The sequence below is a fragment of the Ptychodera flava genome, chromosome 15, assembly GCF_041260155.1.
Source record: "Ptychodera flava strain L36383 chromosome 15, AS_Pfla_20210202, whole genome shotgun sequence".
NCBI classification, from domain to species: Eukaryota; Metazoa; Hemichordata; class Enteropneusta; family Ptychoderidae; genus Ptychodera; species Ptychodera flava.
Genome location: NC_091942.1, coordinates 1784994 through 1802482, shown reverse-complemented (window position 1 = coordinate 1802482; position 17489 = coordinate 1784994). Strand labels below are relative to the sequence as shown.

The window sequence follows — 17489 nt, the reverse complement described above, 5'->3', positions numbered from 1 at the left end:
TCCTTCTTTTAGTGTGACCCCCCTACTTAAGATGTCACATCTTGTACCTCATTTATAATGCGCATATGTATTTCTTGGCTGGCCAATACTGCTAGAGGTCTGATCTTTTTTCCCGATTTAGAACCATAACCTAGACATGCCTCATATGTTTCAAATTGGGAACAACGACATAGACGTATGTGCCCATAGATCCCAACATATACACTCCAGTGATACTTCTTAATGACCACATTTTCCTGCCCCATCAAGACTAATACTCCTATTACAAGTGGGGACTATGTCATTGTAAATGACTTGTTGAGTTAATGGTTGTATCACAGTATTCGATATATCTAATTCTGTATTTTTCCATTTTATATTCTGAATAATTACATTAAACATATTTCACTGTCTCCAGTACATTTCATTTAAGTATTTTCACTTCATGCACTTTATCCCTTTCACACATGTTCAAATATCTGACCAAAGAACAAACACTAAATAGTCCAGGATGGGAGCTACAGTGTCATTGACGCTATTTTTCTGTTTGGTTTGTTGGTGTCCGAATGAATTTAAGGCTTTTGCCTAGTACTATTTTTCGGAGTTTCATAGTTTGAGCGATGATAGGTTGTTGTTGAATTTCATGTTGTTGTCGGCTTTTCTTTGGAAATAGCTGATTTATTTCCACGGCCATGTTTTCTGTTACGTTACTGTGATTGTTTATTTTGTATTTAATGTTGTGTTTCAGTTGTTTGTTATGTGTACGATTTTTGTTATTTCTTTTAAGTGTTTGTGTGTTCTATGTCATTTTATCGTATTTTTGGTAGTTCTCTGTTGGAGTATTTGGTGGCCCTGAAAAGGGCCGCTTGGTATGGGTTTTTGTTAGCGATTGGCGCGTTTGTTTTGGCGATGAGCCTAGCTTTTTTATGCTTCTTTTCGCCGATTCGATGTGCTTGGTGAGTAGGTGTTTGCCGCCTTCTTGTCACTGTGTGTGCGTACATGGACAGTCTGCATAGCCCTTGAATGTGGTCTCGATTTTGATCAAACTTACAATTAGGAGTATATATCAAAACTGATAAATGATTTATGTGATTACTGTAGCTATAGATAGGCTACATTCAGGACGGGCAGCGACGGGCAGTAATTAGTAGGCAAAACAGGTGGTTTTCACCGTGGGCAGAACTCGGTGCAATGATACTGAACATTAATAGTAAGCCTGTCACCTTGAAGGTAATGCTGTAGGTGAAACAAGGACTTCAAACGCATGATGGTACAAACAACACCACAAGTGAAACGTACACATAGAAATACACGCGTTCCTACGTTGTGCCCACCCGGGCCACGTGATTAAAATATGACTGATACTGCTGCATAGTGTTAATTGGGTCGGTAAACAGTCAATTAATAGTTTAATTGACTACCTGGGTGATTGGCAGGTCGTGTCCAACGACGCATATGCAAAGCAGGCAAAAAGACAAAAGCCCCCAAAGTTATTGACAGCTGGCCAGGGGTCACCATGAATACGTAATGAAGCTTCACTACGCAGAAACTGCGTAGTCAAGCCCTTCTTAACCGGTCAAACCCTCTTGGCATTTTCCCTCATGCTTCTCAACATCTTCCCAACATGAAACATATGCTTGACTTCAAAACACATTTTCTAATGTTTCAGAATGATCTGTTAGCGGATGGACCATGTACCCTGGAAATCTACAATCTACCAGTAAATGTAAACAAGTCTGATGTATTTGAATATCTTACAACGTTTGGTGACGTTCTAACCTGTGGGATTGATAGATGTCCCACAGACAATGGTTATGTTGGTGCTGTGGCAAGAGTCCGGTATATCACCTTTGCATTCATACACAAATATCACAACTTTTCAGTATTGTCCCATTGTTGGATAGATACACATGGAAGCAGGCTTTTCATAGTATATTTATAAGGCTGTATATTTTTAACTTCCCAAATCACCATCATGGCCTGATTATCAGACATTTAATTAATTTGTATCACCAGAAGCTTTCAGTTGATAAATTCTGAAGAGAAGTTTGGGATAAGTGTAGCAATATTCAAGTGTGTCAATTAATTATTGGATTATACCTTCAAGTGTTGTGTAGTCTGCAGAATGCCCTAAGACTACTAAGAGTAAAAGAATTTATGACAGCACTATTAGATTCTTGATGGAAGCTTGTTTTCACTTTCAGGATGACAAGCTCAAAGTCCTGTGAATGGGCAATATCTTGTCTCCATGGAGAAGAATCTCCCTTTCCAGGTAAGCAGTCTAACATGACACAGAACCCAACAGAATGGTCAGTATTGGTTTGCCAGTGAGTTAAGGCAGGGGTCCAGACCGAATTTCAGGCTGTACATAATATCTCAAAAACTACTGGTCATATTTTGATGAAATTTGGTACACATATGTAGTTTTGATAGCCCTTTCAGTTTATGTTATTTAAATTTGCATAAAAGATGTCACATGATTTTTATATCGACATTTCAGCCGAAATTGATTATATTATCTATTAGCATATTCCATCCTGTAAACAACATTTAAACTTTTTTCTGACATATGATAACGGGATGGGTTCAGGACAATCGATCAACACACTTTTCAAAAAAAATTGGAGTTAATTGGAGTTAATTGCCTCCTATTGCTACACTGTGCACACTTTGTCACAAATACATTCTGAATTCTGTCATTTGTATTGCAGGCATCTATGCTGATGGAACAGTGCCTCTGCTGGTGTGCAACAAATGTATATGACTGAGATAACATGATCAGCTAAATGAAGAGTACAAAGGGTTGGTGTCTGATGCTTTGACCTCTTTGGCATCAAATTTTTCGATGCATGACACTCCTGGAGATGTTTTTGTTCAGATTTGTGATGTTTTTATTAGTATATAGTACTTTGTTGCAACAGTATACCGTTTTCTTCCCAGCATAGCATCCTGGTTGGTAAACAAAATAGGGATGGTTCAACCCAGGGTCTTTTATTTGAATAGCATTTCTGTCATGTGTGCATAATTTATGCAAATATATTTTTGAACATCACAGTGTTTTGTCCAGGATTATCTCACAGGGGCAATGTCACTTTCTGTTTATTAATCTTAGGGGATTTGGTTGTGATTGAGGGCGACTAAAGTAAATCATGCAAATCTAAGTTATGAAGAGCAATATTTTTCATGTTATGGAGCAATATTTTTTCACGTCACTAGCAAATTAAGGTTGTAGCATCAATCAAATAAAAGACACCCCAGTTTATTTTTTCCATCAACATGCCAGGAAATGCCAAGAGGATTTGACCGGTTGACCTCGCTGTTAAGTTTATGCAGGAAATTACAATAACAATGCTTGGTCGAATGACGTAGTGCCTTGAGGGCGGGATCGCCAGTGGTATAGGGGGAGGAGTACCTTCCCGATGGTGATAAGTGGTGCGGATTACTGTCGCCTAGGTGACTGGCGTATACGCGTGCCAAAAGACACCGTCCCCGTCTCGGGGCTGTTCTCGGAGCGGGACCGTTTTCTCTGGTTTTCCGTCAATGTTTTCCACCATGGACAAATGGTAACAACACTGAACAAAAACCTAAATTATCTGCTTGTCAACCCAGTTGTGTCTGTGCCGCCGGTCAGGCGCACCACCCAAAAGTTTGACCGTCACTTAATATCGAACAGTATTCAAAGAAACGGTCCTACTAATTACTGCCGTCCCTGCCCGTCATTCTTCTAGCACTGCCCGTCATGAAATTGGCCTTTTCAATACAGTAATAGGTCGATATCTTAATATTCCACAACATTTACTTGTGATATAAACTTATAAAATCATAGTCCAGGGCCCCCAAACCGCCGATCGATTTACGACCCGATAGTTATGCCGCTGACGCTGATATTCACCGGTGGTTGCATGTGTGTGCGTACATGGACAGTCTGCATAGCCCTTGAATGTGGTCTCGGTTTTGATCAAACTTACAATTGAGGAGTATATATCAAAACTGATAAATGATTTATGTTTTCACATGGATTCACAAAAAGTTTCGCCCCGGTGTTCATTTTTGGCCCTGGAATTCCATCTACCCACCCTTTGCAGAGTAGTAAGCTTATGGGGCAAGTAAACATGGATGCGCCGGTGCGATTCAACGATCAACCTGTATATCGGATCGAAAGTCAACAATTTTACGGCTCGGACTATGATTTTACAAGTTTATATAAAAAGTATAAGGCGCAGGGTATTATATATTGACTGATTACTGTTACTAGCTATGATGGGCTACATTCAGGACGGGCAGCTACGGGCATTTATTAGTAGGCAAAACAGGTGGTTTTCGCCGTGAGCAGAACTCAGTGCAATGATACTGAACATTAATCGTAAGCCTGTCACCTTGAAGGTAATGCTGTAGGTGAAACAAGGACTTCAAACGCACGATGGTACAAACAACACCACAAGTGAAACGTACACATAGAAATACACGCGTTCCTACGTTGTGCCCACCCGGGCCACGCGATTAAAATATGACTGATACTGCTAGATAGTGTTAATTGGGTCGGTAAACAGTCAATTAATAGTTTAATTGACTACCTGGGTGATTGGCAGGTCGTGTCCAACGACGCATATGCAAAGCAGGCCAAAAGACAAAAGCCCCCAAAGATATTGACAGCTGGCCAGGGGTCACCATGAATACGTAATGAATCTTCACTACGCAGAAATTGCGTAGTCAAGCCCTTCTTAACCGGTCAAATCCTCTTGGCATTTTCCCTTATGAAGTAAATATTGATAAAATAAGAAGCCTGTACAATCTCACTTTATTTACTGGTATTTCAGTTCAATTTATCAGTATTTCAGTTCAAACAGAGTTTTGTAATCTAACGGAAAATTCTAGTTGATAGTTTTTAGCTCCCATATATATATATATATATGTATATATTGAAATGGGAGGTATTCTTATAAGGTGGCAAAATGGCGTCTGTGTGTACATGTATGTATGCATGTATGGATGTGTATCCATTAAGATCAATAACACGAAAACCGCAACACCCACAATCTTCATATTTGGTACTGAGGGGCATTCTAGGTTGGAGATGTGAATTTGTTCAAATCAAGATGTTTGTGTGAAAAATATGCAAATGAGATACAAAAAAGTGAAAATCCGTGAAGATGCTGCAACTCAGGAACCATTGGGCAGAATGTGTTGATATTTTGTGCGTAGGTAGGTAGCATCAATCCTTTGCACAAATGCCAATTTTACAGGGATATCTTTCATTTTGTATTTTTAAGATTTTTTTTGGTAATTTTGTACCTACTGGAAATAAGAGTGTATAATGTGGTGATTTAGTAAGCATTTGATAGGGTAAACTGTATTTGGTGTTGCAATGCAGAAAAAAAATCATTGGAAAACACAGCTGAGGTGATTTTAGCAGGTTTGGTTTCCAACAAATATATTCCAAAATTTTTTCAATGTTTGAGAGTAGAAAGGTTGTAAATAGTTGACACACTTCCTGCCATCTGGTCATTGTATATCTCAAGCAAAGATGGTCAATACAAAGGGGTGGACCATTTGATATCCTTGGGTGGGGGGTTCTGGCAGATTTTGAAAAAAAATCCAAACAAATGTCAATAAAAAATGTCAGTCATGGAAGGTTTGACAAAAAGAAAAGGTGGGAGAGTGGGAACAAAATAATGTATAATCAGGGCTCAAAATTAGTGGTAGTCCCACGTCCACAGACTACCAACTTTTCTCTTGGGCTACCAAAATCCATGAAATGGCAGCCCACACAGACTACCAAAGCCTGGGACCTGAAATTTAGTCAGTATTTGGCACTTTGGGACAAGCTAAATGCAGTCAAACCATGGATGTACACATTTTTTTGTACACTATTTGTGTACCAGTAGTACATCCATGATTATACCTGTTTCGTTGGGTATTAGGGCGGTATCAAAGGATTCACGTATCTAAGCAATGGCTGATAAGGAAATTTGTTAAATCCATGCCCATCCCCCCACCCTCCAATATCAAATGGTCCACCCCTGATGTCTTTTTGCGCGCAATTAACCATGCAGTGTATATCAGTTTAAGATGTCAAGTTAGGTAAGGATTGAAAGGATTAGTCAAGATCACCACAGTTAAATTTCTTAGCTTTATCTCTTGTGTCATCATCCTTGTGTAATTGGTTAAGTTTGTAAGTTGTTCCAGATGTGGATACACCAGTTGTTCTGGAAGAAAACAATGTTTACTTTTCCCTGTAGGGTTTCTGAGTTTATGATTGTATGTTGAAATCTCTCCATGTATCTGGTGTATGGGCAAAATGTAAACATTGGTTGCATGTTATGCATTTCAGTCTATGTCAAATATTGTAAATGAAAAATCAAGAACAGTTTGCAAAAGATAACATATTTGTCAATACATAAACTGCCTTGCAGATTGATTGTCTTAAAAATTATCACAGAAGTAGAAAAGGAAAAGAAACGAATCAAATGATGAACATATTCACCCTCAGTGCCTGTAGACCTATACTTAACTATTTTATCATTACATTCAGTTGTTTGTTATATGTTTATCACTCTCTATGGGCCAAGGCACACTTGTTAACTTTTATCCCATTCATCAGCAGAAAGGAAGCTTGTACCATTTGACTGTGGCTACAGATAGTGGATTACATCAACTATCGGTATATGATTTCACATCACAGACAGTAACTATGAAGTGGAATGCTGTACCCTATGTAAATTGTAATCTGAAAACTCACAATAGAAGGACGACATGTCACGTATTTGAATTGGAATTTTGATTAGATGGATGGGCATTTGTGCATGTAAGATTTAAATTCTAGCTACAGAGACCTTTTTTTCTGTTTGATTAAGTTCTGGATAAATTCTGCCACGTATGAGTACAGAAATAAGTCAGCAAGCAAGGGAGCACAGTTAGTACCCATAGGAATTCCTATACACTGTTAGAAAATTTGTCCTCCAAATTAAACAAATATGTTGTCGATGAGGAAATTAAGCATACTGATAATGTTTTTCTTGGTATGAAAACTTAAAGGGCGGTGGTCATCGCATGCTCGTGAAAGGGTTCCCCCTGTTGAAAACATATCCAAGAGCACCACACAAAGTTATGGGTTGATCACAATGTTTGTGATACTGCCACTTGTTAAAACAGCAGCCGATCTCTCACAAGCATTCCCACTTACCAAAGTTAGCAAGCAATACTAGGTCAATTAATCTAAGTTAAATATCTGCTGAATGCTGAACAGGAATTACACGCTGTATTGACATTACATTTGATCATGATTTTCTCGGGCTCTGATCACTCAAGCGTACTTGAGAACACTTACCCGTATGTGTGTTATCTGTAATATGCCCGCACACTATCAAATGGCAGGGCTCAAGTTCATGACATCGCTAGCAAAGACAAAAACTTATTTCCAGAGGCCCTACATACGGTAGTCCAGTCGACAATAACGCAATCGATGGATTTGCCCGCTGCAGCAACTGAGTGAGGAGAATCTGTTCTGGGTCTGCGTAAACGTCAGTGTCAAGGGAACCGGGTATATGGCGCTCCCCATTCGGCTGTGGAGAATCCAACTCAACTCTGAGATTTGCCCCCGTGGTGCGGTGCAACCGAGAATTCAGAGTACATTATTGCAAGTATCAAGTCAAGCAAAGGATCTTTCAAGCAAAGTTCGTTTCCGATCTTACAGTTTACTGTTGCATGATGTTGAGTACGTCTTACAGAGGCATTTACAAAGTGAGGGACCGCTTCCATTTCACTCCGATAGAAGTTGAGAAGACTTATGTTTACAAAAATTTATGTTTATCAACAAAAAAGTTGCGCATGTGCAGCGTGACAACCACCGCCCTTAAAGAATTAGTAATATTCTTAACAAAATATGTAGCTTTATACCTTAATACTACGTATTTGTGACGGTATGAACCGTTTTTGTAGAAAAATGCTTAATTGATGCTCTTTCTCAAGCATTCTTTTTAATTTATTTTAATTTATTGTGGTATACAATGTGGAAAAATCAAAAGTTTTAATAGATGTTTTTGTTTTGAAATAGATCTTGATTTCAAATTATCCAAGAGTTCCTTGGAATGTTTAATTATCCACATTTGATTTACACCACTCCAAGAAAAGACAGCATCGCAGTATGCATGAAATCCTCCTTTAATTGTACAGAGATGATGAATTCATTGGCTGCATCAATATTCACATAAAGCTGAGCATTCTATGATAGATGCAAAGGAATGTAAGTGCCACACTTAGAGGAGAATAATGTCCCGAGGTTGAATGATAATTACCGGTACATGCTTGCACAGTTGTGTGCTGATCTTAGTTACCACACACACGTCTGATCAAAAGATAGTGTTAAAGGATCGTAGTGTTTTATAGTCTTTCCACACTGGAGGAAAGACTGCGCACTGACACACAGAAAACAGCCATGTCTCGGCCATGGCTAATCAGTTCTATACACAAAACAGCGAAGCATAAAATACACAGGCAAAATACACAAAGGACACTAAACGCAAACATCCAAGGTCTGAACGATGTGTAGAGTTTGCCTCATTGAATATCTCCATCCAGTGGGCATTTTTAATGGGCAATTTCAGTAGTTGGGGGACAACTGTGGAGAGCTTAAAGGCAGGGGGAGCCTATAAATACCCCCTATCTCCCTGGACATTCATAATCCAACATGAGTGGCACATGGTAACAACGTCAACGAATGCTCCCGAAAATCTGGATCTTTCAACAACCATGGTGTAAATTAAAGCACTGTTCCAACATATTACGTTTTGTGAATATACTTGTGGCATCACCCTGTTGGCGAAATTCTCTCATTTTTTTCCATTTTAAGTTGATTTTTTATGCCAAAACTGCTTCGATGCTGTGTTCGAAGCGTCCAACAAACAATAGATGAAAGCATTCAAACAGCTGCCAATCACGAGGGGACGCGCAAAGGTGCAAACGATCAAACATTTGTTGTGTACATCGGATCGATTACGATGTCAACAATGAATAAACGATTCTTACTACTGAACAAAAAACTTGACCAACGGTTACTGAACACACGCCTCAATGAATTCAAACGGACTACTTCATGGTTTCAAGCAGATTGCCTCTCCCTTTTGTTCGTTGATCTGTGTACCTGTAGGCCTATGAATGGGTGATGTGTGTGTTGACCTGCAGTACGATATTTTACGATAGATCACTTTTGGAAGTATGTTGTGGCCTAGTAGCTAGCCCTGCACACGATGATGTGTATTCCGGCGTTATACGGCCTCCCATCACAGCTCTGCTGATTACCATGGACAAAACCGGCAACATGCGGATCCAATTTGGACGGAGCACGAAAAACTACTTTTCTAACTGTTTTCGGCCGAAATCAACTCGATTCCGATCTACATGTATGCAGCCTACCCAAACCACTCAACCGCTCACAGACTGCGAAAAAAAAAATGCTCTCGTGACGTCCAAAACCGTTGTTTGCTCGCGATGCACGGTCAATGGCTCATGCAGTGGACGGGCATTGGATACGTTCATGCCACGATTACATGTATACAGGTGCCCATGAGCTTCATTATTTCCTGTCGGGTCGGGGCGATGAAACTAAATCGTGATTGATTCATCTCTGTCGGATTTGACCAAAAAGAGACACTTGACATAGGTTATAGCATCAAATGTTGACCGTTCAGACTGAAACATGATAAAAGGTCTGAAGATCGCCGTGATCGGTGATGTCGTTCTTCTCTATACGTTTTTCTGAGCTAGTTTTTTTACTAAATTGTTCGAGTACCGGTATTAGCTGACGTTTTTTTGAAAACTTAATCAACTTTTCTTTCCTAACCAGGGCACAACATTACCTTTTTTACTTTCATGGTAACCTAGGATGAATTAAATCGCAGATTAATAGACTCTTATGTTCTTCCTCGATTGTCTGTGACTGATTTTGCTATCCCAATATCGATATTGCGTTCGCACTCGGGTGTCTTGAAACTTACGTCATTCACTGAAATAGTTTTCGGACAAACTCAAGAAATTCGACAACTACTAACGAATAGTTGGCAAAATTTACAGAGACAAGCAATAATAATCATGGTCACTTTACCGTCTTTTTACCATTTTTGCCGTCTTTAGATAAGCGGACTCGCTTGACGGAAACAGTATATAACGATCTGAGTTCCCATTTTTACCCTACCGTGCGAGTGTAGTATTCGAATGAGTGAGATCATAATCTTACGCTGTTCCGAGTGGTCTGGAGATTTTTTATAATATACAATAAATTGACCTTATCAAAATTACTCTGTTTTACATTGCTTGGATATTGATATTTTTCCGTACGTTTTGACTGTTGATTTGAAGTCTTTTGAATCTCCATTGGCATCAGCACATGTACGGTTACAACCGCCATGTGATGACCAGAGTGTGATTGTAAAGTTGTCGGGAAGTTGTTCAGAAGAAAAATCATTTTGTATTTAGAGGCTTCAGTTCGGGATTTTTCAAGATAAACAAATCATTATACATTTCCTACGTCTTTGAAACGGGGATTACGGTAATCTTTCATGTGATGAAAATTTTGTGAACGTCCTTGCAATGTGTTCCCACGATGAGTGTGAACTGATTCTTTGTTAGTAAAAAATCGTCAGAAATGGTCCAGTGACCGTGATAAAATAAACACAGATGCAAAACCATTGCGAGGAAGATAGTAAGAAATTCACATTGCAATATTTGCTGTCGTATTTCTCATCAGGAATAATAAGTTTTTACACGTTGTGTATAAGAACAGCAAGCAGGTGTTCGGCGGTCAATTGCTTCTATCATAATGATCTTGATCGCAGCTATAGACAGCGGGTACTTATAATCTCGCAAAATTATTGATATCATGTCTTTGTGTTGAAAATTTTCGATCGGAGGCAGCTCAAATCAACAGCCGTGATATATTCGGAATCGTGTTCTCACTGGACACCGAACTACCTGCTATCAACAGTACGTTATGTACCATCGGCGGTAACACATTGGTCGTAATCTTGTCTAATTCTGCCCCGCCGTTTGTACCGTCCAGAAATTTCAAAGCTAGATTTTTTTTACCCTGACATATAATACAGCGACCTTGCACACTAATGATCATTCCACTGTTTCTGTTGGGGTTTGTTGGTTTTTTAATTTGCTCCGTGGCCCGGTAAGATTTTTTTCAATACGATACACAGTTTGAAATTTTTTCAAGGTAAATTTAGTATATTCCCAGTTTGTGGGGTAAAGTTTTCTGGAGTGAAAGTTTGAGTTGACGCTGATAGAGTAGACGTCGAGCCCGGCACAGTTGACTGGGACCCCGGGCTGGGACCCGGTCGGTTTGGGGTGGTTTAGTCCAGAAACCTGCAGCAGAGTTCCGTATGATCACCGTTCGGCATTTGGGTGAATTTTTGGTCAAAGTAATGCAGTAACAATATACGCCAGATTCTTTGTGTTGTTTTTGTCACAACCGTCATACGCGTATACGGACGGTTTTCGATTAAAAACGGTAGTAATATCCAGTGCTCGTAAATGCGTGCAAAGTTTATTCAGTGACTGTTTACGCAGCAGTCGTAAATACGACTAGGATTTACCACCACGTAACAACTGTAAACATCGCATCAACAGTCCATACGAAAATTTTGTGCTGAATCGAGGGAGATAACAATTGCGGTAGAAAAGGTCAGTCCATCATCCGTCAAAGTTGTTGATCGGAAAAATCTTCACTGAGCACCAACTACATGAGTGGCTGTTATAGTTGTACACGTAGTTCTATGGGCTTTCCACTGTCCCTAATGTTACGAGCTATGTTCAAAGTGCGTCAAGCTACGAATATTTTCATGTACCGAGTTACAGACATCGGTGAAGTACCGGTACATTGCTTTTGTTCAAAACCACTGCCTGTTTGTTCCTCGTGTTGTTTTTTGTGTCCCTAACGTCGACTGGCTCTATGTGCGTACAAACATAGCAGTCGGGATTAAGATTTCCTGGATAAATAGATTTATTCAGCCTCTGACGCAAAGATACACACTGTTTAATTTACATGTGCCACTCCTAGGCCCTGGGATCGATTTCCATACCTTAAGGTGTTGTAGGGAGTGGGGAGACCATAGATACTGGAGAGTAGTAGGCATCACAGTTCATGCAGTTGGAGGGCATGTATACTAGTGGGAGGGCAGTTATGAACAGCTCTACTGTCCCTTCCAAATTTTTAGGCTAAGGTCAAAAATATGCAAAATCTATATATCAGCCTTTGAAACATGTTTTGTAAAATTGACAAGATTTACCATAATTGATGGCACCTGTCCAATACTACTCTGCCTATCTCTATTAAAACAGAAGGTAAATCCTTCGACAGAAAGCCATGACAACCACATGATAGCGCTTGAAGTATGTGCATTCATTGCTTTAGTTTATGTCATCCTCATCATGCCATTGCGAGTTATCAATCAAGTCACATGACAACGTCATTGAACACTACTGCGTTTTAGAGTTTGGCGTCATAGAAATCTTTTTGACTGATTGATTGATTGATTGAATGTGAGAAAAGATTATAAACTTTGTTTTGGTTAATGTAAACAATTCTTTTATGTTAACTTTTAGTGAAATGATCTCATAACTACTTGTGTCAAATAGACATTGAATATCAAAATACTGACAATTGAAATACATTCCGACTACGGCCGCCCACTAGCATTCTCATGAAAGGGATCATATGCAACATAATGATGATTTTCTAGCCAGATGAACAATAATGTTCTTTATTCCTGTTCAAAGTCAAACTGATTACCCAATCCCTTGATAAAGAAATGACAATTTGGTAAAATAGCGGTGAAAGTACAGCGTGAATTAATAATTGTAACCAAGAGACAGTTTTTAGTACAAAGACAACATGTATTCAGGCAGCTACTTTTCAGTGATTAACATACTGTTGTGGTGAACATGTGTTCATATGCTGGTAAAAGCAATGGAACTTTCCAAGATCAAATGGTCAGTGTAAACGTAATGCCAAAACAGTGACATTAATTGTAGTCATAGAAGAAGGCACCTCAAACAATGAAATTGTGTGTATCAAGAAAACAACTGTAGTGGCTCCGTGAAGGGAGACATCACGGTGACTTGATGCCACAAATTGGAGTGTGAAATGGGAAGGCAAGGACTAGGAGGGATCACAGTATCAGAAGCTGAAGTTATCCTTGCCATATTCCATCATAGGAATGTCAGTATTGCATTATTTTAACACCTTTTGTTGGTTTCTTCATCGATGATAATAAATGACACTGTCCTGGGTCCAAGACATATCACACTGCAGGGCTTGAAATAAGTGGTAGTCCCGCGTCCACAGACTACCAACTTTTCTCTTGGGCTACCAAAATCCATGAAGTGGTAGCCTACACAGACTACCAAAGCCTGGGAAGTGAAAATCAGTCAGTACTTGGCATACCATGTCTGGTCCATCTTTTTGGCCAGCTAAATGCAGTCAAACCCAGCTGGACATAAAAAGGCCATACTGTGACTTTGTTATGCAAATTACGAATACGACCGGTAGTGCAGTGGAACTTTGCAACAAAGTTTCAATATCTAAACTGATGTACTTGAATGACAGGCACAAGAAATGATGGCCAATGAAAACGCATTTTTGTTGCATTTTGATCATAATGTATCAATCACAATTACACAGAAATTATGCCTCCTACCCACAGAAGAGATATGGTCTATTTTTAGCCCTGCTACAGTATACTATATGTCTCAGTGCTGAGAAGGTCGTGTTGTTGTCATGACGACTATCAAAAGTTCATACAACTCTGAGAGTGAAACAGGTTGTCAATAGGTCGCCCAAACTTTTGAGTATCGCTGTCGTCCATTATACCTGTTTCCTTGGGTATTAAAGGTGTGCAATATTCACATCAAATGACTAGAAAATTCACTTCATGGGCAGAATCTTGAAAAATAGCCTTTTCTTGTCTGGTTAATGAAAAAAGATACCCCTGAATCAAAATATGCATGGGCTACCAGCCATTGTCACCAGGCTACCAACTTCAGAAAATGGTAGCCCAAGTGGACTACCAGGGAAAAAAGTTAAATTTCGAGCCCTGCACTGCTCACAGTCAATACTAGTAGTTTCTGCATCACTTTAGCTCTTAAAGGATTAGCAACCATGTCAGTACAATTACCGTCATGACTTTGACATTGATTTTGACATATTGCCCAGCTCACACATGGTCCAGCAGAGATAAACAGAAAGCAATATGTTTCAAATGATTTAAAATCAATTTACGTGATTGAGGGAAGGAGGTGGTGCATTAGGTTATGTCTATAGCGAGTGATATAGGCAAAGCGGTATGTGGTGGCCTTGGCCTTGGTATCTGTGTCTCTTCCCAGCGTTAACCATGATTATAGCAAAGCCATAATCACCCATTGAAAACAAGGGTTTGCAAGGTGTCAGTAATGCAGATAAGTACAATAGATTTATCACATCAAGAAGTATAGTCTACTTTAAGAGTATTGCTAACATTCAGCAACATGTTATATTGCTGTGTTTGTTTACAATTACATGTAAGAGTTTTTAAAAATAAACTCATGTTGTAAAAGTTCTGTGTAGTTGTAGGATTTTTCCCATTTCTACTTTCCATAGACAGGATTTTGCTTTTCAGTGACTTTTTAAAAATAACATATTTTAGGAGTTAGAGGCATAAAACAAACAATGAACAATGGTTCACGTCTTTTAAAATTTCACATTGTTTATGGCTTACACAATGGGGTTGTGTAACAGGCTGCCCTCCCTTGCGAGTGGCCTAACAGGAAAGGTACAGTAGTTATGGACACTAGGAAGTGCCATCGCCCCTGGATTTTGGTCAAACCTTTGTCTCTGTGTCTTTTCTTTGTGTTGATTACCATTTCAAAAATAGCATATTTTTGAGAGTTTAGAGCCATATAACAAACAATGAACAATGGTTCACAACTCTAAAAATCTCAAATTGCTTATGACTTGCATGAGTCTACCATTTGGTAAGGCTGGTGGCCCAGGTCTGATCTGTCCATTTCATTTGATAATTTCCAAGGGATGAAATTCATTTTATGCAGAGCAGTCACGTCAGAAGTGAGAAAATAAGGATGTATGATTTCGCTTTCAATTCTTGTCATTGCACTCTTGATGCAAACATTGAGATTAATGGACTTGTTATTAAAATAAAGTTTTGTTAAATGTTGAAGTATGCACATCTAGTTTCACAAAGAGAAAATAGTGTACATCTCAGATAGGTACCTTATCAGGCAAGGAACAACCCTACATCTTGGATATGTACTTTAAAACACTAGCATGTTGTATATCTAGAAAAACATTATGATTTTGAAATAATCAGGGGCAATAACTGGTAATTTGTTCTGAAGTTGATTATAGGCATAGATTTTTGAGTCACACTGTCCTTGTTGATGTGTGAGATATACTCAGGGAAATATCAAGTTCTGAGAATAACGTCAGTGACTTTGAACATCGACTTTTTCCTAACCTGTAAGCTTACATGAAAATCACAAAAATAGTTTAGAAAGTGCAGTGGAGAGATTTGGTGTTTCTGGTCATCAATCCATACTGAATAGAATGACACTGTGTAATCTTTGATTCTGATTTCATTTTCTAGGGACACTATTTTTATTTCCCTGTTACTGAAACCCATTCACAATAAAATAGTTTCTCCTATAATTCAATAGTTTTCTATCGCAAAGGTCAACCTCCATAGAAGAAATCCTGACACAGTTGGCTGAAATGACAAACACACTCAGATCTGTCTTATTAGCCACATCTACATAAGTTCATCCTCATAAGTTTTAAAGTTTTCTATCTCACGTATTACAAGTGATAAATCCGTAAGTTCTTGTATTAATCTTTGACAACCTCAAGACAGGATTGACACTTGTATGAACTCTGATGCACATATCTTCCTCAGCGTCCGCCCTATTCCCAAGGTCATATCTCATGAATAATTAATTGCAAGGCAAACCCTACAGGTGATAACAGTCGCTTGTGCCATATATATATCCGTGATGCAGCCGTGTCCAGTATTACTGCAGCAATGAAAATTTCAACATCAGTTATTTTTGCCTGTACAAGAGCCGCTGTACAAAGACATCTTTTCCAGCAGTATAACCGTCAATAACTTGTCTCTGAAAGTCTTTGCAGTGCGAATATCCAGGTTTCTCCAAGGCTTCTCTGTAATCAAGCTGCTTTGCTTTAGCCATGTTATGTTGGTTTTGTTTGCAGCATGACCAGCTGACCCACAACATGCTTCACCTGTCAATCATTTCCTCTGCGTCAGGTGACAACAGAGTTTTCTCTTTTGTTGTTGGTGAGGGTACAGTGGTTCTTAACAGTCCCTCATGCCTTCAGCACTCATGGTCATGCCTTCAGCACTCATGGTGCATGCCTTCAGCATTCCCAACTTGCACCTTTGGCACTGCATGCCCTTACAACCGCCACCCTTGTATGTGTGAGAGACTATACAAATAATAGATAAGAAAAGGCTGAAGGAACTGTCAACAGTCTCTGAGTGTCATTGTGAACAGACTATTTTCATGAAAAATTAGTCATATTGTAACAATATAAGATCATTAAATATTCATGCAGTGTCACCAATTGACGTAGTAAAAATATGTGCAAGACATGAAATAAATAGAAATGATTGCCCCATACTTGAGCTTGTCGACTATATTTCCTTTGAAATTTGTTGGCCTGTTAACTAACAAAATTGTTACATTTTAGTCCTTCAGACTGGAGTTCCAGTGGACTAATGTGATGGCTTTGGATATGCAACTTAAATTTGTCTGTGTGGACACACAGACTCAAAGTATTAATCCATTGTGTTTGCAAATCACAAATAGTGTCTCCAAAACATTTCCAGTTTTAACCTAGCGTGAACAAGAAAAGAGGTACAACGTATAAAATCAAAATAAACAGACAGAAGATGATCTTCTTTTGGTTTTCATTAAAGGATATTGAGAACTTGTTCCCAAAGCGGTGAAGAAGTTGCTCAGCCACCCCTTGGTGTATAATTGGAAAATGTCTGTTAATACAAATGGAGGTCACGTCCAGGTGGTACTACTGATGTCTGACTGGGAAACAAATTATGGAGAATAATAATAATAATATTTAATATTTATTTCTTATAGAGCGCATTACATTTTAAAAATCTCAATGCGCTTTACACAACACTAAAAAAGAGCTGAGGTAAATTATAAATAAAAATTACGAGAAAACACCAATAAAATGCAAAGAAGCTCTACTCTGATATCTGATACAATCACTTCTAAATATTACCGACTACTTTCAAAAATCCCTGGCAGCAAGACTGCACCCATAGCAACAGAAAACCTGAGCTGTTTTTGTAAGATGTTGACAGGAATGAATCTGCAAACAGGATGACAGTCCAAACGTAATATTTCTGATTATCTGGCAGTATGGAACATCAGAAAAAATCCAGAGATTTCAGAAATTCAACATTAAACCCACATTGGAA

General features: G+C 38.9%; 1 protein-coding gene across 1 annotated transcript in view; it reads left to right on the top strand.

Moving 5' to 3' along the window:
* LOC139150834 (uncharacterized) overlaps positions 1–8590 on the top strand; it is a 28320-nt gene extending 19730 nt beyond the window's left edge. Inside the window, exons 4-6 of the mRNA XM_070723241.1 lie at positions 1649–1818; positions 2184–2251; positions 2691–8590. Coding sequence (XP_070579342.1) covers positions 1649–1818; positions 2184–2251; positions 2691–2743 — 291 coding nt within the window. The 3' untranslated portion in view covers positions 2744–8590. The remainder of the gene's footprint in view (positions 1–1648; positions 1819–2183; positions 2252–2690) is intronic.
* The last annotated feature ends 8899 nt before the right edge of the window (positions 8591–17489 follow it).